The 19921-nt window shown below is 47.8% G+C and overlaps 1 protein-coding gene across 3 annotated transcripts in view; it reads right to left on the bottom strand.

Moving 5' to 3' along the window:
- Nucleotides 1–7764: 7764 nt before the first annotated feature.
- TMEM131L (transmembrane 131 like) overlaps nt 7765–19921 on the bottom strand; it is a 161307-nt gene continuing 149150 nt past the window's right edge. For all 3 annotated transcript variants that reach the window (XM_045880270.3, XM_064585192.1, XM_064585191.1), the window contains 7 exons: nt 17851–18033; nt 15032–15110; nt 13813–13895; nt 13028–13148; nt 11918–12009; nt 8900–9039; nt 7765–8175 (listed from right to left, as the gene is read on the bottom strand). In XM_045880270.3, coding sequence (XP_045736226.1) covers nt 7900–8175; nt 8900–9039; nt 11918–12009; nt 13028–13148; nt 13813–13895; nt 15032–15110; nt 17851–18033 — 974 coding nt within the window. In that variant the 3' untranslated portion in view covers nt 7765–7899. The remainder of the gene's footprint in view (nt 8176–8899; nt 9040–11917; nt 12010–13027; nt 13149–13812; nt 13896–15031; nt 15111–17850; nt 18034–19921) is intronic.

Raw genomic sequence — 19921 nt, 5'->3', positions numbered from 1 at the left:
TGCAACTAATTGTGAGGGGCTAGGAAAAGAGAGAGACGCCGGGCTGACTTATCTTGAACTATCCAGTGCGTAGGCCCCTACCGTGGGCTCAGATGTTGAATGAATAAGTTCCTCAATGAACAAACGGAGGGAGAGGTTTGGTTTAGCGACAGACTGGAAGTGGTAGGCCTGGTGTTGACACGAGGAGCGTAAAATGCCAGCACGATGTCTAATAGGCACTCAGAAATAAGTCTAGCTTTTCACAGAATATGAAGCGAGAAAAACAGAATAGTGTATATATCCCATTTTTTAAAACACACAGACACACACGTGAGCATACACACACACACACGTGCACACACACACAGTTTGGAAGGAAACATACCAAAATGTTAAGTGCTTCTTGATGGGTGGTAGGATTATAATGATTTTCTTTTTTTTCCTCTCGGTTATTCATATTTTCTACAGAAAGAACAAACAATAACAGTATTTCTGCTTAAAAAGCAGGGAAATGATGAATTTAAAAGTCAATCTTATGGGGCGCCTGGGTGGCTCAGTTGGTTGAGCGACTGCCTTCGGCTCAGGTCATGATCCTGGAGTCCCGGGATCGAGTCCCGCATCGGGCTCCCTGCTCCGCGGGGAGCCTGCCTCTCCCTCTGACTCTCCCCCTCTCATGCTCTCTCTCTATCACTATCTCTCTCAATAAATAAATAAAAATCTTTAAAAAAAAAAAAAAGAATAGGGCGCCTGGGTGGCTCAGTCGGTTGAGCGACTGCCTTCGGCTCAGGTCATGATCCTGGAGTCCCGGGATCGAGTCCCGCATCGGGCTCCCTGCTCGGCGGGGAGTCTGCTTCTCCCTCGGACCCTCCCCCCCTCATGCTCTCTCTCTCATTCTCTCTCTCTCTCTCAAATAAATAAATAAAATCTTAAAAAAAAAAAAAAGTCAGTCTTATGTAAGCCACTGAAGATACAGGGGTGAAGGTGATAAGCCAGTGAGGAGAGCAGAGAGGACAGTGGGTGCTGAGGGCATTACCCCTCGTCATTTCCAAAGCAAAATTTCTGGTTGGGTCGGAGCACAGACATCTGGTCTTGGCTGTCATGTATGGCCACCTTCCACGCCGCCAGGCTCACTCTGGCCCATCCTGACAGCCAGTTTTCTCGGAAGCATTTCTCCACCTGCCCCTCAAGTCCCTTTCCTGCCCCCACGGCCGCCTAGCCCTTGTTCTCCCCCCCCGCCCCCCCGGGGCCTGCCCCCTGCGGGCGGCCCGCTTCCGCACCCCGCAGGCGGCCTGCACTCGACAGCTCCAGCGACGCCCCAGCGCCCTTCCCAGCGTCCCCCGGGGCGCAGCCAGCGTGGGAAACCGTGGCCGGGACAGCGCTGCCGCCTTCCTCTCAGCCCCCGGCAGAACCTGATTAGACTTTCACTTCCCATCAGGAAGCCAGCCTTCTACCGCCGTGTAACTACAACCTGTTTTTCAAGGTTCGGCTTCGAATTAATCCAGCAATGACCCCCTTCATGGCTCCCAAGGTTTGGGGCATTCGAGTTACTACGGCAAACGGTTTGTTTGTTTGAACGGCCATCCAGTAGTTGACGTGCATTTGTGCCCATGACTAACATTTATGTTTTTCTGAAATAAAATCAAGGTAGGGAGCACGCACCGCGTTTTGGAGCCAGCTTAGGCTCCTGGGCGGGCCCATGATCCCCATTAGCTAAGGGGGGCCTGAGCTCCCCGGGATACGGAAGCCGGGAGGGGTGAGTGCTGGGTACCACAGGGCCTCAGCGCTGGATTTTGAGCAACTCCCAAGGATTAGCCCAAACGGCCGGGCCCCAAGTCGGACCACGGCTGGCACCGCAGGTCTTTTCCCCAGAAGGAGACCCACGCCCTGTTGCCCACCCTGGGGTTTTTGACACCAACGTTTCTCCAGTTAGGCGAGAACTAAAGAAACCATCCCCAAGTCTGTATCCTGTTGTTGTTGTTGTTGTTGTTTTTTTAAGATTTTATTTATTTATTTGACAGAGAGAGAGACAGTGAGAGAGGGAACACAAGCAGGGGGAGAGGGAGAGGGAGAAGCAGGCTTCCCGCCGAGCAGGGAGCCCGATGCGGGGCTCGATCCCGGGACCCCGGGATCATGACCCGAGCCGAAGGCAGACGCTTAACGACTGAGCCACCCAGGCGCCCTGTAGCCTGTTGGTTTAACATCAACGGTGTTCAGCAACATCCGGCGCCCCGCTTCCGGACACGTGGAAGCCCTTACGCGCGCCCCCAACCGCGGGGGACCACGTGACCAGCTCTCACCAACGGGCTGTGAGAAGTGGCGATCGGCGAGTCGCTGCTGGGCGCGAGCACGGGAGGGCGGGCGGCGGCGTCGCAGCGCTTTCCTCCAGGGTGGAGACGGCCGAGCGGCCGCAATGGCCGAGTCACACGAGGGGGCCTCGGAACCTGTTTGGGGATCGGCGGGTTACTGCCGCTCTTAACGCAGCCTATCCCAACGAATACCAACTCAATTCTGAATTTTTACCTGTTATTTATTTATTTTATTTTATTTTTTTTATTTGAGAGAGAGAGACTGAGAGAGAGAGAGAGCATGAGAGGGGGAGGGTCAGAGGGAGAAGCAGACCCCCCGCCGAGCAGGGAGCCCGATGCGGGACTCGATCCCGGGACTCCGGGATCATGACCTGAGCCGAAGGCAGTCGCTCAACCAACTGAGCCACCCAGGCGCCCCTCACCTGCAGCTGCTTCTATTAGATAGGACTTTGGATCTCAGGGATGTTATGAGGTTTATTAGAATGCGAGGATAAAACTGGCAGACTCCATGCATGACCTGAACACTGTGACTTCCAGTAATGGGTTCCATGAGGGGACAGACTTATTTATTTATTTATTTATTTTTAAAGATTTTATTTATTTGAGAGAGCGAGAATGAGAGAGAGTACATGAGAGGGGGGAGGGTCAGAGGGAGAAGCAGACTCCCCGCCGAGCAGGGAGCCCGATGCGGGACTCGATCCCGGGACTCCAGGATCATGACCCGAGCCGAAGGCAGTCGCTTAACCGACTGAGCCACCCAGGCGCCCTACCTGTTATTTTGATGTAATGAAATTTCCTAAATGAAAGCAGGAAGGCAAACCGGTGGCTGGTTTGGCCTCCGTAGGACTGTGGATCGAGAACACACGATGGACTGGGGGGGAGCCTGGCCTGACCCAGGGCTGCTTGCTCCTTTTCTTCCAATACTGACTGTAGCCCGAGGGCTCGCTTTCCACTCCAGCGGAGGCCACAGTGCTCCGTCCGTTCCTTCCATCGTTTCCAAGATTTTAAGTAAGTTCTACATCTACAGTGAAGGCGTACACATGTGACTGGCCAGATGAGGGGACACTGGGCAAAGTTTTCAATTATTTTTAATTTCCAAATTAATTTTCCTTTATAAGTAATACATACATTCTACATCCATAAATAATACATTATATTTTACTGACCTCTGTACTCTAGTGGGAGGATTAAATGGCTCTAATATCTAGGTCACACAGAAATTATTATTTTGAAATGTTAATTTGAGTTGGCGTAAGTATTACATGTATTTTAACAAAGTTGTATTTTAAAGGTGACTTTTATAAACTGGTCTAGTATTTCGATTCATCATAATTAGACTGCTTTGCATTTTGTATGCTGGCTATACGAGTATTTAAAGACATTCTTATGTGCCTTTAATCCTAACCCACGTAATTACCACATACCTCATTTTATAGGATTTTTATTGGGGAATGCTTAGTGAAAGTTTCACTTTGCCTTTTCCTTAAAATTATATCTTTTTATAGCACGATGTAACTTTTATTAGGACTTCAGTATTCGTTTTTAACATGCTTACTTTTCCCCACTGTTAAATAAAATATTTCCCTTCAGATTTAATTAAAATTTTGGGAGATAGAGTAATAAATAGTAATACATTCCTACAATAGACAATACAAAAAAAAGATACAAAAAAGAAAAACCGGGCGCCTGGGTGGCTCAGTAGGTTAAGCGACTGCTTTCGGCTCAGGTCATGATCCTGGAGTCCAGGGATCGAGTCCCGCATCGGGCTCCCTGCTCAGCTCGGAGTCTGCTTCTCCCTCTGACCCTCCCCCCTCTCATGTGCTCTCTCTCTCTCATTCTCTCTGTCTCAAATAAATAAATAAAATCTTTAAAAAAAAAAAAGAAAGAAAAACCACTCGCAACCCCACCCACCAGATGGTGCATCATTCCCTCCAGCTCCATATTCTGCTATATAAACTATCATATTCTTACTGTATAAAATATCCATATTCATATGTAAAACAACTATCCATATTCATGCTGTATATAACTTTGTATCCTAATTCTTTCCCTGCCTATATCATTGTCTTACAGTTTTTAGAGGCTTCCTAGAATTCTAACATCCGTATGAACTATGATTTAAACATTCCTGCCGTAGAACATTTATTTCCAATTCACCGCTGTTCTAAACACTGTAATGAATATGCTCACACATCACTTGTGGTAGGCAGAAAAATGACCCCCCACACCAAAGAAGTCCACATCCTAAACCCTGGAACCTGTAAAAACAGCCAGAAGGACTTTGAAGATGGGATAAATTAAGGACCTTGAGATGGGGAGATGATCTGGGTGGGCCCAGTCTAATCACATGGATTCTGAAAATAGGAGAATCTTTCCCAGTTGAGATCATATAAAAAGATGTGACAGTGGAAGGAAGCAGTTACCAGAGAGATGTTACATTACTGGCTTTGAAGATGGAGAAAGGGGGCCACGAGCAGAGGAACGTGGGTGGCCTGGAGAAGCTGGAGAGGTCAAGGAAGAAGGTCGATTCTCCCCTAGAGCCTCCACATGGGAATAAATATGGTGTTGCCAAAATGATTTTAGTCCAGTGAGACTTGTGTTGGGTTTCTGACCGACTACTGTAAGATGATAAATTTGTGTTGTTTTAAGCGACTAAGTTTGTGGGAATTTTTAATGGCAGCAAGAGAAAACTAGTATCTGATTTTTGTGCACATCTTGTACTATTTTTTGTAGGAGTCAATTCCTAGAAGAGTCTTCAGGATCCCTGATATACATTGCCAATGAATTTATAATCACATCAGCAATGCAAAAAGTGCCTGCCTCACTTGCCCCCACCCACTCTGAAACTTCATTTCCTGTGTCCTGTTGTTTCATGCTTTCATTGAAATTGACGATAGTAATTATACGAAATACTAGTAGCAGCCAATCGAGGGTTTACTATTTAAACACTCATTTACTCCTCACAACTACTCTATGAGGTATGTTACCACTGTCATCCCCATTTTACAGAAGAGGAAACTGAGGCATGGAGAAACTAAGAAATGTGGTGAAGCTGGAGTTAGACCTCAGGAAGTCTGGCCCCAAAGGGCAGGCTCTTCGGTGAGTTCTCCATTCAAATTGAAAGTCCTAGAAGGCAGGGTCAGTCTTCTCCTCTACCTCCTTGATTACTCAAGTGATTCTCGAGTTTTCCCCACTGTCACTGTAATCCAGGATGACAACAGTGGTCATGAAGAACTCTATGCATGGAGATTGACGTCTGAAAGTTCACTCATATGTGAAGAGCTGTGGTAACATTTTCTCCTACCTTGGCTGCTTTGCTGGTGGCCCTTGCTTGTCTCTCAACCACAGAAGAATTGGGAGTGTTCTCTATATAATTAAGACTCACTTCGACTGCCAGGTAGTTGTAACCCTCCTTCCCCCCGATTCCTTTACACTCCCTGCTGAATACCAGACCCCACGCCAGGTGCGAGAGACAACGGGGAACCAGACAAGTGGGGAAGGCTGTGTTAGGTCTGATGCTGTAACACAGACCCTTAGCGGGGTCAGGAGTCCAGGCCACGAGGCCAGTGGGAAAACAGAGGAAGAGAAAGCCACGCCCCTTGCATCAGGGGCCCAACCTGGACTTGGCTTCTCCCGCTCACGCACATGTCACACAGCCATTGGCTTTAGTCTTAGGGCTAAAGACAGTCTTCCAGTCGAAGTGAAGATTTACTTTTTCTCGTAGAGAGTGGAGTAAACACTTACTTTGGTTTCTCACGTTTTCCTGATAGAGAATTGGGGGGATCGATGAAAGTAGAAAAATAAAGTAGATCAACAATCACACTGAACAGAATGTACATCTAACGTCTCACCCTCTCTCTTCCCTGGGAGTTTTGAATTTGATTCTGAAAATGCTTTGGGGCTTTTTCATCAGCCTATTTGTGTGTGTGGGAAAATATACTTAACGCAAAACTTCCCGTATTAATCATTTTGAAGTGTGCAGGTCAGTGGCACTAAGTACGCTACTCACTGTTGTGCAACCATCACCACCATCCATTTCAGAAGGTTTTCATCTTCCCCAACGAAAACTGTACACATTAACCAACTCCCCGCCCCCCTCCCCTCAGCCCCGGTGACCACTCTACTGTCTCTACGCATCTCACCACCCTACGTATCTCATACAAACAAGTAGCATCATACGGCAAGTGTCCTGTGACCAGCTTAGTTCACTGAGCATCAAGTCTTCATGGTCCCTCCACGTTGTGGCATGGATCAGAATCATCTTCCTTTTTGCGGCTGAATATCCCATTCTATGTACATACCATGTTTTGATTATCCATTCATCTGTCAATGGACAATTAGGTTGTTCTCACCTTTTGGCTACTGTGAATGATGCTGCTATGAACATGGGTATGCAAACATTTAAGACCCTGCTTTCGATTCTTTTGGGTATATACCTAGAACCTCAATTACTGTAACATTATTCCACACTGGGGGTGGGAGGTCTGCTTTACCCAAATCAGGATTCTGACTTGGCCACCTGAGTAGTCTCTCGCCGCCGTGCATGCCTGGAGGCACCGCTCACAGAAGGGCAGCCCCAGGTTGGCAGCACGCCGCCCTCCTTGTCCCAGGCCCTCTGGCAGCCATGGCAAAGACAGGTCCAAAGCCAGCATACCCAGCGCTCCACTCGAAGCTCTCTCCTACTGACTTTCCAATAAAGACAAGACAAAAGGTTAAAAAATAAGACATTTTATTAAAAGTTAAAGGTTTTCAAAGTTTACACATGCACATAGATGCTTCCACTATCTCATGGCTTTCTCAAGTCACTGACAAGCACATACAAACTGGTCTGGCAAACATGCTTTGGCTACCTAACTCCCCCGAGTTTTTGTATTTGGAGTAAGCCCGCTCACTCAGGGGAAACCAAACACTTGCCAGAATGTCCCCGTTGCTGCTGTTGCCCCCACACAGGCAGGACAGAGGGCAGGGAACACTCTTGCACTCCTGAACAGGCAGAGCCGAGCTAGGCTCTCAGCTTCGCAAAGCAGCCGCGACCGCCGGGACCGGAAAGAGCCACCCTCCACCCTGAGCACCGTCTGTCCAGGCAAGGGAGCGGGCTGCTCAGCTGGGCCTCCCAACCCGCAGCTCTCAACACCGGCTGCACCTTACAGGCCGTGGAGAACCTGGAGCAAAATCCCGACGGCCTGAGCCATGGGTCAGTTCAGTCAGAATCTCTGGGAACGTCACCAGATAAAGGTCATTTTTGAAGTTCCCCGGGGGGGGGGCGGGGCGGGGAGGATTCTGATGCCCAAGGAGGGGACAACCACAGCAGCCCCTCCTTTCTCAACTCTTAACCTTCTTAGAAGTCCCCCGTGTTCCAATTTAAAACATTTGGCATGTCTGACACACTTCTTCAATTATGAAGAAGTTATGACATATGGATGCTTAAGTTTCTACCAGTGATTTGTAATGGGTTAAAAAAAAAATAGAGCACCCAGACTTCATTAAAAAAATTTATTTTCATATAAAAGTGCCAAAATATCCACCAATGTCATAATCTATCTCAACAACCAGTTTACGCTAGTAATCAAAACACAAGCCTCTTTATTCACATTGTTTAAAAATCAAATTCTTTTCACACATTCCCACAGTAGCTTGAGTCTCTAGACAGTGGGAAGCTTGCATTCCTATTTGCTGTGGTAGTCCATATGTCCAGGTTCATATAGGCACGAAACGGGTTAAACCCTGGGTAGTATTCCTTGCACATGACAGCCTGGTTTTCCATGTGAGTCGAATGTTCCGTGGTGGGACTGATGGGGCAGCAACTTTCGTATACATCACTTTGCGGGGCCCAGATGGAACCAAAAAGTCCAGACATTGGAGACAAGCTTCGGGTGCTTGTGAGGTAGGGCTGAGGTGTACATGAGGAGGGGACAAAAAGAAATTTTTTAGAAAGGCAACATCAAGGTTGAATGCATACCAGTGGACACCTCAGTGATACCCATCCGAGTCCCTGGGAAGTCATTAAACTATTCTCAACCCTCTGGGTTGCCTCAACGCCATTTTTCTCCAACAGAGGGTTGTGAAATCCTCATCTCACTGGGTAAACTTATTTTCAACCCAAGGAAGGACCCCTAGGTCAAATGCGCTCGATCCATAAAAAGTGTCTTGAGTGGATGGGAGAGGGAGGAGGCATGGGGCTTTTAGGCTCAGAAGGGCGCTGACAGGCAGGAAGCCCTCAGGACCCACTCACGGACCACTGACCAACCTTTCGGTCATTTGGATTCGTTCCTCTCTGAGCACAGATGAAAAGGTCAGCAGGACCGCGTTTAGAAACACAGCTGTGTCACAGGAGGCTTCCTGGCCCAAACTCAATTTTATGGACACAGCATCGCTCCTCCGTGTCCTCTGGGACGCCTTTCTCATTCAGGGCGGCTAAACCGCCCGTGTCCGCAAGCCCCCACCTGTCTGACTACGCACTAGGCTCCTTCAGAGGGAGGCTAGCCTAGCTTCTGTGATCTTAAGGAAACAAGCCAGGCTTTGGCCGATCTGAACCTGACTCTGAAGTGAAGTGAGACGAGGATTAAAGAAGCACCAGAAAGAACTCGGAGCTGCCCTGGGGTCATGACACTGACCGGAGAATTGAGAAGACCTGCATGTCCCCAGGCAGTCGGCATGTTGGGCGGGGGGCTCCAGGTAGATGGAGAGTTGTGATCCATAAAGTCTGTCTGAATTTCGGCAGGACAAGGGAAGCCATTGGGGTAATTCATGTTTTCTACAAAGAGTGGAAGACAACAACATAGGTAAACATTTTTACGGCGAGATCTGAATTCCCACTCTCAGGCCAAAAGCTTTCAAGGCCTTACCATACTGCCGAGGTAAAGACAGGTGTAGATACTCACCCCATGGGGACCAGGCGGGCCATTACACTGTCATTCTCAAGGTTAAACCTATCAGATATGCTACCTGGGAAGCCCTCAGGAAGCCCTCAGGAAGGTCTTCCTCTGGGCTTGATGTTCTGTATTTGACAATTTGATGGGAGGCTTTTTAATAAACACTCCTGCAGCCTGGAATCGTGTTGATTCTTACCAGTCCTTAACATGTGCTTTTATTACCTGTCGTGCCAACCTCAGCCTCCTGCACATACACCATGAAACCAGCACTTCTTAGCTAAGCAGGAAGGTACAGTTGTCCCTGCCTTACCCACAAGAGATATGTTCCAGGACCCCCAGTGGATGTCTGAAGCCACGGATACTCCCGAGCCCTGTGTACGTTGTTTTCTTCCTACACATAAATACCCGGGGTAAAGTGTAATTTATAAATCAGGCCCAGCAAGAGATTAACTAATAAAATCAAAAAATTTTAACAACATACTCTGATAAAAGTTATGTGATTGGGCCCTCTTTTCTCTTTCCCTCTCAAAATACCTTGTTGTACCGCACTCACCCTTCTTGTGAGGCTGTGAGGTAATGCAGTGCCTACGTGAGGAGAGGAGGTGAGGTGAATGACAGACACTGTGACACAGCATTAGGCTACTATCGACCTTCTGACAGCACGTCAGGAGGAGGCTCATCTGCTTCTGGAAGGCAGCTGACCGCGGGTAACTGAAGCCACAGAAAGCACAACCCGGATAACGGGGTGCTGCAGTAACACACACAAGCCTCCCAAGCCCGGGAAGAAAGTCACCCCAGCACCCCCCTGTGGCTAGCATGGCGCAAGGCAGGTATCAAAATCCGGTGAAGTCCATCTACTTACACGGCTTAGAGCTTCCCTGAAAAGGTAGCCCCACTATGAGAAATCGTGATCAGGCTGTAATGTGTAATAGGGACATTTTGCAGCTTATCAGGGAAATCTCATAGCTCTTAGTGTTTATTATTACTGATGCTTGAGCCCAAGCATCTGCAACTTCCCACAGCTTCCCCTCCTGGCTCTCCGTTCCGTCCTTCTGCTCCACCACCCAGGGGAGGAAGAGTTAGGCCCTGCTGAGGAACAAGCCCGTACTTGTTTTCATTTCCCTCGGGACTTGTCTGCCTAAAAAGTACAGCAAACACCTAAAGCCTCAGCCTCCCAATGGATAATCTACAATCTTAAGTCCACAGAAATCCAAATGACCCAGGTCTACCAAATCTGAGGGACTAAATAGATCAGGGTTATTTGTAGAAGCCCCCAGACAGCCAGGTTGAGAGGGCTGTTTGAGACCATCTAAAATTATACATGGCAGGCCCGCACAACTGAACGCACATGAAGCCACTCGGCAGCTTCCTGTAAGGTCATTCTCAAAGGTTCTCACTGTTAAAGGTGCATTCTTTTTTTAAAAAAATTAACATATAGTGTATTATTAGCTTCAGGGATAGAATTTAGTGATTCACCAGTTGCACAGAACACCCAGTGTTCAACATATCACATGCTCTCCTTAACGCCCATCACCCAATTACCCCAACCCCCTCCCCTCCAGCAACCCTCAGTTTTTTTCCTAGAGTTAAGAGTCTCTCATGGTTTGTCTCCCTCTCTGATTTTGTCTTATTTTTCCTTCCCTTCCCCTATGTTCATCTGTTTTGATTTAAAAGGCACATTCCTAATAAACAGACAAATAACAACAAAAGTCCAAGCTCATGAATACACAGAACAGACTGGTGATTGTCAGAGCCGGGGAGTGGAGGGGGTGGAGGCGAGTGGGGTGTATGTAAAATGGATGAAGGCGCTCAAGCGGTACAAACTCCCCATGATAAGATGAATCCATCCTGGAGATAGAGTGTACGGTCATGGTGAGCAGAGTTAACAAATATCCTATCGTGTATTTATAAGGTGCTAAGAGAGATCTTAAAAATTTTCCTCACAGGGGCACCTGGGTGGCTCAGTCGTTAAGCGTCTGCCTTCAGCTCAGGTCATGATCTCAGGGTCCTGGGATCAAGCCCCGCATTGGGCTTCCTGCTCGGCGGGAAGCCTGCTTCTCCCTCTGCCTCTGCCGCTCCCCCCTGCTTGTGCTCTCGTTCTCAAATAAATCTTTAAAAAAAAAAAAAAGCTTTCCTCACAGAGAGAACATTTGTAATCATGTACAGGGATGGGTGGTGACTAGACTTACTGTAGCCATCACTTCCCAGTACATACCAATAGCCAATCATTACGTCATACACCTGAAACTAATACAATGTTCTGGGTCAATTGTATCGAAGTTGCTTTTAAAAAGGTACATTCTGGAGGAGATTAGGCTAAGTGAAATAAGTCAAGCAGAGATATCATATGGTTTCAATTATTTGTGGAACATAAGGAATAGCATGGAGGACATTAGGAGAAGGAAGGGAAAAATGAAGGGGGGGAAATTGGAGGGAGAGATGAACCGTGAGAGACTATGGACTCCGAGGAACAAACTGAGGGTTCTAGAGGGGAGGGGGGTGGGAGGATGGGTTAGCCTGGTGATGGGTATTAAAGAGGGCACGTTCTGCATGGAGCACTGGGTGTTATACGAAAACAGTGAATCATGGATCACTACATCAAAAACTAATGATGTATTGTATGGTGACATAACAAAATAAAATAAAAATTAAAAAAAAAAGGTACATTCTTCTGCAGTTAGTGCCTCAGGTCCATCCACTTTCTGCTTCGACTTTTCTGAAAGTAAAAGAATGGCATCGGATTGTTCGAGCAGCTTTTACCTTCCGGAAAGGCATTATAATCGTTCAGTTCCAATGGACAGTACACGCTGGGGAACTGGCCTTCACAGGCTGCGCTCCAGTCAATGAAACTGCTACAAAACACAAGAGGTCTCGTTTCAGAAGCAGGACGTCAAAAGACCGAGTGAAGAAAGAGGAGAACGATTTCATGGCCCAGCATCCTAGTCACTGCTCATCCCTCAGTTTGGGAAGAGAAAAGATGTACTTTCTCAAGTCCCGGGATCAAAGACTTCCTGACTGAACGCTCCCCGCCAATGACACGGCCTTGCAGGATGGATGGCTCCGGTGGGGAGCGCACTCGCCTGATCACCAGGTGGGCTAAGTCCAACTGGAGGCAGAATCCAAGGCCCTGGCTTCCGGAGCGCTCTGGGAGAGTGACTGCGCTACCCCGAGGCTCTCAGCCTCAGCAGGTGCGGCTCTAAAGCGTCCCCCTCACCCAGGGCAGGGTCGGCATTCATCTCAGGGGAGCCAAAACCAGCACGACTGATTCGCGACAGATACTTATGATCACGATTACAAACTGGAGTCTCATGATAGAGAGAAGAAAGTCAATACCACTGTAATAAACTGAACCAAAAAAGAAAACCTCAAATAGATTCCATGATTAAACACAGATGCCACCATTTTCTCACGTTCTCACCACTGAACGTCCTTGACATCCAATAACAAATTAAAGAAACTGCTCCCGTGTAATGGTCTTTCAATACTCAAACTATCTGATCTTTCTTAACATTTTCAATGTGTTCATGATGAATGCCACGGAAAAATGGAAATCTCTGCTCTGTCAGGTGGTAGGAGTTGTGAGTGATTGTTTTTCCAAACGGGCCTCTATTAACAGACCATCTTTTCAACTTAGGGAGGAAAGTAATGATGTGGTCAGCAGCTATGTTGCTCTTATTTCATGTTTCTCTCACCCAGGCTTTGTTGTTTTCTAAGACATCACAACACAACTTCAAGAGGCAGATGGAAACACCCAGCTAAGGTGCACGGGGGAAGGAAGCCTGGCCCCCAATTTTGCAAGGCCTGCCTAACAGACTGAACTCCAGTCCCCTTAGGCTAAGCGAGGCAATGACCAGAGAAGAGATTCTGTACCTATTATGCACGGGGGCCGGGCCCTGCATCACGCCAGGCATGGTGTTCTCCACAGCGCAGTTGAAGCTGCTTGTCACACACACGGGCTGTGTGGGCCACAGGTCTCCAGGTGGGTAAAGACCTAAGGAAGAGAACAAGTCCTCTCAGTCTACCCTCTTCCCTCCTTGGCCCTCATCCCACCCTTCCTGCATCTTCTCTTCTTTCCTTCTAGAAAACACTCCCTGCAAGTCACCCACACGTGCTGATCATCTCTGTCTTCCCTGACCCTTTTCGGGATATACTTTCAGGATACAAAGCAGAAAGATGGGGTCTAAGGAGAACGCCACTGTTCCACTGACAATTCAACAATAGCAAGTCCAAAATGTATCCAAAGGACAGTGCAGAAGCCCATGCTTTCAAAGTCGGCTCCAAGGCGTAGGGCAGTTTTCAAATCTAGGAGAATTTATATAAGCAAAAGCAAGTCCGTGTATGAGAGCTCAGTGATGCCACGGAGAGTGAACATTGGGCTCATCCTGCCACAACCCCCGACTGCAGCCACGTGGGAAGCAGGTGCTACAGGACAACAGGAGACACGAGCACCTCGGCTACAAGGCAGGGGCAGCCCGAGTCAGAGGCCCCTGATGACGCCGATCCAGAGAGCAGGTGCCTTCCAGAGTGCACGGAAGCGCGGTGACGTGGCTCAGACCAGAGGGCCCCCCCCCCCCCCACCTGCTCGTCTTCACCGGCTCCCTGGCCTGCCATGTGGAGGGACCCCTGGATGCCGGTAGCAAGAGTCTGCGCCTCACCTTTATCTTCTTCAACACCTGCGGGCCCGGCAGGAAGGCTGGGACAGGGAGGTTCTGCGTATTGTGGGAGATTATTCATGTTTCTGTGGAGAAAGCGAGAAAATGAGGATCTATGGATTTCTTCTGTACAAGGACATACCAACTTTGTTCAACCAAGTCTGAGTTTTACAGGAATTCTTCCCCCAAGAAACAGAAATACTAGAGACACAAAGGTACACAGCCAGAAAAGGGTTAAGGGATATCCAATTTCCAAGACCCAGCAAAGCCTGTTTTTAATACACAACAAAATCAGTTTAACTGAGGCCAACTGCAGGCTCCCATCTGCCCAGCACCAGCCGGCAGCAGGTATCGATCCCTAGTCACTGTACGTTCCACCGCTCCCAAAACAGTCGACAGCTTGCCTCGCCCCCTGCTGAACTTCCTTCTTCACAGGCGCATCCATCTAATGTTAACGAGCGCCTCCTGTCCTCTCACAACGCGACCAGCGCCTAAGGAAATGCGATCATGTTCTCACTCAAAAACCCTCTGCTTGCTGAGTCCCCTCCTCTTGTCCCGCTCAACAAAAGCCACTTGTCTATTTTGTTCGATGGGGCAGCAATCATCACAGAGTGGAGTCATAACCATGGGAGGATCGGCTAGCTTCTTCCAAAACTCCCTACGTCATCAGTGTTCAGTTTTATTTCAAGTCCTAGCAAAGAGTAGATGACACCCATCCCTACAATAACTGCAGTTTCTCTTTCTGCTTTCAGGAATGAGATGTGTTCTTTTTTTTTCCCCCTTAAGATTTATTTATTTAAGAGAGAGAGAGCGCATGCAAGCTGGGGGAGGGGCAGAGGGAGAGGGACCAGCAGACTCCCCGCTGAGCCTGAGCTCTGAGCCCGTCGGGGGCTCGATCCCAGGACCCTGGGATCATGACCTGAGCCAAAGGCAGACGCTTTACCGACCGAGCCACCCAGGCGCCCCAGAAATGGGATGTGTTCTAACGTGGCTTTATCACTGGCAGCAACAGGGCTCCCAGAGATGTGCCCACAGGAAACATGTTTACTCAGAAGGATCCTGCTTTCTGAATTATGAGCGAAATTGGATGTTACTTTCTTTCATTCTTAAAAAGCTTGCCTATTTCCACCTGCAGAACCAAGTACAAAGCAGCAAGCAGCACAGTGACAGAAAAAGATAATACATAAAACACACTATAAAAGCTAGAAAGTCAAACACTTACGTGGGATTGCAGATGTTATGAGAAAGATTCAAGGAGATGGGAGTTTCTGAAGAAAAGTCGTTTTGTGAAACATTGTCTCCTGCATAGAAGCAAAAAAATTATCACAAGCTTTTACAAATGTAATTTAACTGCACTATGTATTAAAGTGCAGACTGTTAATATCACTAACCCTGAATGAGCAATTCATTTCTCACTTTTAACTGTTTTTCACACTAGTAATTTTATTTTTTAAAAATCTCTATTATATTTATCTTTTCAATGAAAACTTACTTAAATTCTTTTTTTTTTTAGATTTTATTTATTTATTTGACAGAGACAGAGACAGCGAGAGCAGGAACACAAGCAGGGGAAGTGAGAGAGGGAGAAGCAGGCTTCCCGCTGAGCAGGGAGCCCGATGCGGGACTCGATCCCAGGACCCTGGGATCATGACCCGAGCCGAAGGCAGCCGCCCAACGACTGAGCCACCCAGGCGCCCCCTTACTAACTTAAATTTATGGATTTGGGACTCACAGTGTTTTAATTATGGAAAAAAGCTGAAACTGTTAATATTACGTAACTTTCTCATAAGGATTTTTCTGATAAAAGAAATCTTGCTATATAAATAGATCCCTGCAGTTTATAAAAGTGCCACTGTAGGAAACCTATGAAAACAAATGTAAGTTTAGAGAAGAAAAACAGAAGTCACCTGCGATGATGCTGCCGTTCAACATCAGGTGTACTTCCTTACTATCTCTTTTTATGTTCATGCATATGTATAAAATTGGGCTCACACTTCATATATACTTTGTCTTTATGGTCTTTTACACCATTAATTATACTGGGGACATTTTCCTGATAGTACATAACCCTCAAACAACCTATAAACTACATATTAAGTACGGCAACACCATCAATAATTTTTACCATCTTGCTCCTTGGCCTTCCCTAAGCAAAAGCTGCACTTCTATTCTTTGTTACTAAGGACCGATTTTTAAAAATCTTGAGCTGGCATCATCAGGCAAACTTTGTCTTCGGTGGTGGATGGAGCTGTGCTTGGTGTAGGCTGCGAAAGCCAAGCTTCCTCAGGCCAGACGCATCCCCGCTATCAAAGCACGCACATGGACCTGCCTGCCTTCATCTGAGCCTGCCTGCGGCTCCACGTGAGGGAAGACAGTCTCCCCCAGAGGGGGCAGGACTGCTATGTTTCTGAGAAGATCTTATCTCTTTATGCCTAAAGCACAGTACACAGTAATAAACAGTGCATATCAGTGATATTAAAATTTTATGGGGGGTCATTAAGAAAACAATGTCGCAAAGGCTCCTGGCGATGGGAGGTGGGGGAGCTGATAACGAAACACAGCCTGAAGATACACGTGGGTGCCCTGTGTAGGTTTTTATGGCTATCGTGCCCGGGTCTCTCAGATAAGACCTTCTTTTATAGGTCTCACCGCGGGGAGGAGACAGAGAAGAGAGACAGCTCAGACGCTGCTGAAGGGAGCTGTCTGTGGCTTGAAGCGGTCTGTCTGGGGGAGGAGACAGGGTTCAAGCCCGAGCCCCTGGCGGTGAGCAAACTGGGGTGTGGAACAAGCCGCCAACCTCTCTGAGCCCGGGGCCTCGCACCTCAGCCTGGCCCGGGGACGTTGGCCCTCCCTCTCAAGGCCGTGTGGGAGCAGTGTGAGTGTGACTGGGGAACGAAGGCCTCACACGTGCGAGCTTCTCAATCTCACCACCGTTTCCTTACACAAAGACTAAATTTACTATGTTGAAAACAATAGTGGAAAGGAACAAACTCCATCTTTATATGGTCACAGAGCTTAAAAAAACACCAAGTGAAAGAAGCAATATGCAGAATGATATACTGAAGTGCAATTTCCTTTACGTAAGTCACAAATATTCGATACTTTGTTGGTGGACATATGAAGGTAAAATAAAATATGGACTAGAAGAATACACACCAAGTTCACGACAGTGGACAGTGATGCTCTTGAGGAGGTAAAAGTGGAACAGACTATAAGGCATTATTAAAAAAAAAAAACGAGGGTAAATACAACAAAAGTTAAGTTAATTCTTTGACCTTTCCCAAATCTCCAAATTTCTCAAAAATAAGAGCGGGCCGCAATGTCCACAGAAGCATTATTCACAAGAGCCAAAATGTGGAAACACCCCAAGTGGCCATCAACAGATGAATGGATAATCAAAATGTGGTATGTACATGGAATGGAATATTATTCGGCCTTAAAAAGGAAGGCTGGAAGAACCTTGGAGAAATTACGCTAAGTGAAATAAGCCAGACACAAAAGGACAACCACTGTGTGATTCTACTTAGACACTAGAGTAGTCAAAGTGATCGAGACAGGAAGTAGCAGAGAGGCTTCCAGGGGCTGGGGGAGCGGGGACTGGGGAACAGAGAGCCGTTGTTTAAAGGTGCAGAGTCTGTTGGGGCTGATGAGAAGATTCGGGGAATGGATGGTTACGCAATAGGAGTGCTCTTAATGCCACTGAATGCTACACTTAAAAACGGTAAATTCTGTTACAAATATTTTACCATAATAAAAACGCGCAAGTGATAAAATAAATGTGGAAGTTCTTTGAACTGTTTCAAAGATACACATTGAAATGATGATGATGATGATGATGATGATGATGGGGTGGGGAGGGGAGGGGAGGGGAAAAAAAGGAAGGAGGGAAAACAAGAGAGTGAATGAAATCCAAAACGAAGCCGGTACTCCAACCTGCGGCCCTGCGTGGGTTCCAGGCGCTGGAAGGCAGATCCTGGCCTGGTACCGGGCTCGCCAAGGGCGGTTGGCAGGCCGCCACCCCCCCTGCCCCCCGGGACTCACCGGCCGGCAGGAAGTGCTGAGGGCCCGCCACAGGCTTCTTGTCCCCATCGGAGCTACTGCTGCTCCAGCTGCCCCAGCTGCCCCGGCTGGCCCGCACACTGCCCGACGAGCTGCCGCAGTCCGAGCTGGAATCGGAGCAGGACTTCTCCACGCACTTCTTCCCGGGCTTCGGGTAGCAGCCCTCTGCGGGAAGGCGGAGAGACGTCGCGTTTCAGTTAAACAATTTTCAACTGGATGCCACGTCCCATCAAAGGAGAGAGGTAAAATTAGGAAGGAGGCCACGTTCAGCTTCAGGGTCTGCTCTACCTCTGCTCATCCAGGGAGAAGAATGAAGTTACCTGACACCAGTGATGGGACGTGGAGGAACCGTGGGGGATGAGCTCTGCCTATGGGATGGACGCTCACACGTGTCCGGGGCTCAGACCGTCCATACCAACGATAACTGTGATCTAACAATGGTTCTGGAAATAAACACTCCGAGCCTACTCAACCAGACTGGAAATTTATAGGTAATGTCCCACTCTCTTCTATTAAGATTTCCACTAAGAGCTTCAAATTATTATTTATGTGTGGGTGGAAAGAACCTCCAATAAAACCAAAAAGCAACACGTGTGTCAAGGGAATAAGTGAGAGGACGGAGGGAGAAACTCCCTAACTCTGTCAGCTGGCGTGTCTGCCAGCCTGCACGCGCTGACGCGGACGTGTGTCTGGGGACACAGGTGCTGGCTGGGAGCATGACCACTCCCCCGCCCCCTCCCCTATGGCTACAGCCAGCTTCAGCGGCCCCTGAGCCTCCTGCTATGCTCTGCCCTACCCTGGACCAGCTCTGGGTGCCCTCTACCTCCCACTCCCAGAGTCTCTGCCCAGCAGTTCTCGGGTGGGCCAGCAGCCTGGTCTGCAGGAACCACCTGGCTCAGGTGTGTGAGAAGAACACGGTTCCCACCTGGCCTTCCCCCAGAGTAAGCAACCACTGTGTCTTCAGCACTCTGCATGGGGAGAGTGGAGAATGGCCAAGTTTTAGAGGAAGCGGGGCGAACACCAGAGGCCTGCCCAGGTTCAAAAGAATCTCAGGTTTCCAGTCTCATCCTGATAGCTTTCCATTTGGGCTGCTGTAAGCTAAGTTGCCTATAAAGTGATAATCTCAAGACCCATTTATTATTATAATTGTTATTATTATTATTATTATTATGTTCAGTTAGTCACCATACAATACATCATTAGTTTCTGATGTAGTGATCCATGACTCACTGTTTTCGTATAACACCCAGTGCTCCATGCAGTACGTGCCCTCCTTAATACCCATCACCGGGCTGACCCATCCCCCCATGCCCTTCCCTTCTAAAACCCTCAGTTTGTTTCTCGGAGTCCATAGTCTCTCATGGTTCATCTCCCCCTCCAATTCCCCCCCGCAATTTTTCCCTTCCTTCTCCTAATGTCCTCCATGCTATTCCTTATGTTCCACAAATAAGTGAAACCATATGATAATTGACTTTCTCTGCTTGACTTATTTCATTTAGCATAATCTCCTCCAGTCCCACCCATGTTGATGTAAAAGTTGGGTATTCATCCTTTCTGATGGCTGAGTAATATTCCATTGTATATATGGACCACATCTTCTTTATCCATTCATCTGTTGAAGGGCATCTCGGCTCTTTCCACAGTTTGGCTATTGTGGACATTGCTGTTATGAACATTGGGGTGCACGTGGCCCTTCTTTTCACTACATCTGTGTCTTTGGGGTAAATACCCAGGAGTGCAATTGCTGGGTCATAGGGTAGCTCTATTTTTAATTTTTTGAGGCACCTCCACACTGTTTTCCAAAGTGGCTGTACCAACTTGCATTCCCACCAACAGCGTAAGAGGGTTCCCCTTTCTCCACAACCTCTCCAACCTTTGTTGTTTCTTGCCTTATCAATTTTTGCCATTCTAACTGGTGTAAGGTGGTATCTCAATGTGGTTTTGATTTGAATTTCCTGATGGCCAGTGACGTTGAACGTTTTTTCATGTGTCTGCTGGCCACTTGTATGTCTTCTTTGGAGAAGTGTCTGTTCATGTCAAGACCCATTTCTTT

This window comes from Mirounga angustirostris, unplaced genomic scaffold (genome assembly GCF_029215605.1).
Source record: "Mirounga angustirostris isolate CCGP_5_RB_7025 unplaced genomic scaffold, mMirAng1.0.hap1 SCAF_2, whole genome shotgun sequence".
NCBI lineage: Eukaryota > Metazoa > Chordata > Mammalia > Carnivora > Phocidae > Mirounga > Mirounga angustirostris.
Note: the sequence above shows the minus strand (reverse complement) of the source record. Positions and strands in the feature narration are given on the sequence as shown.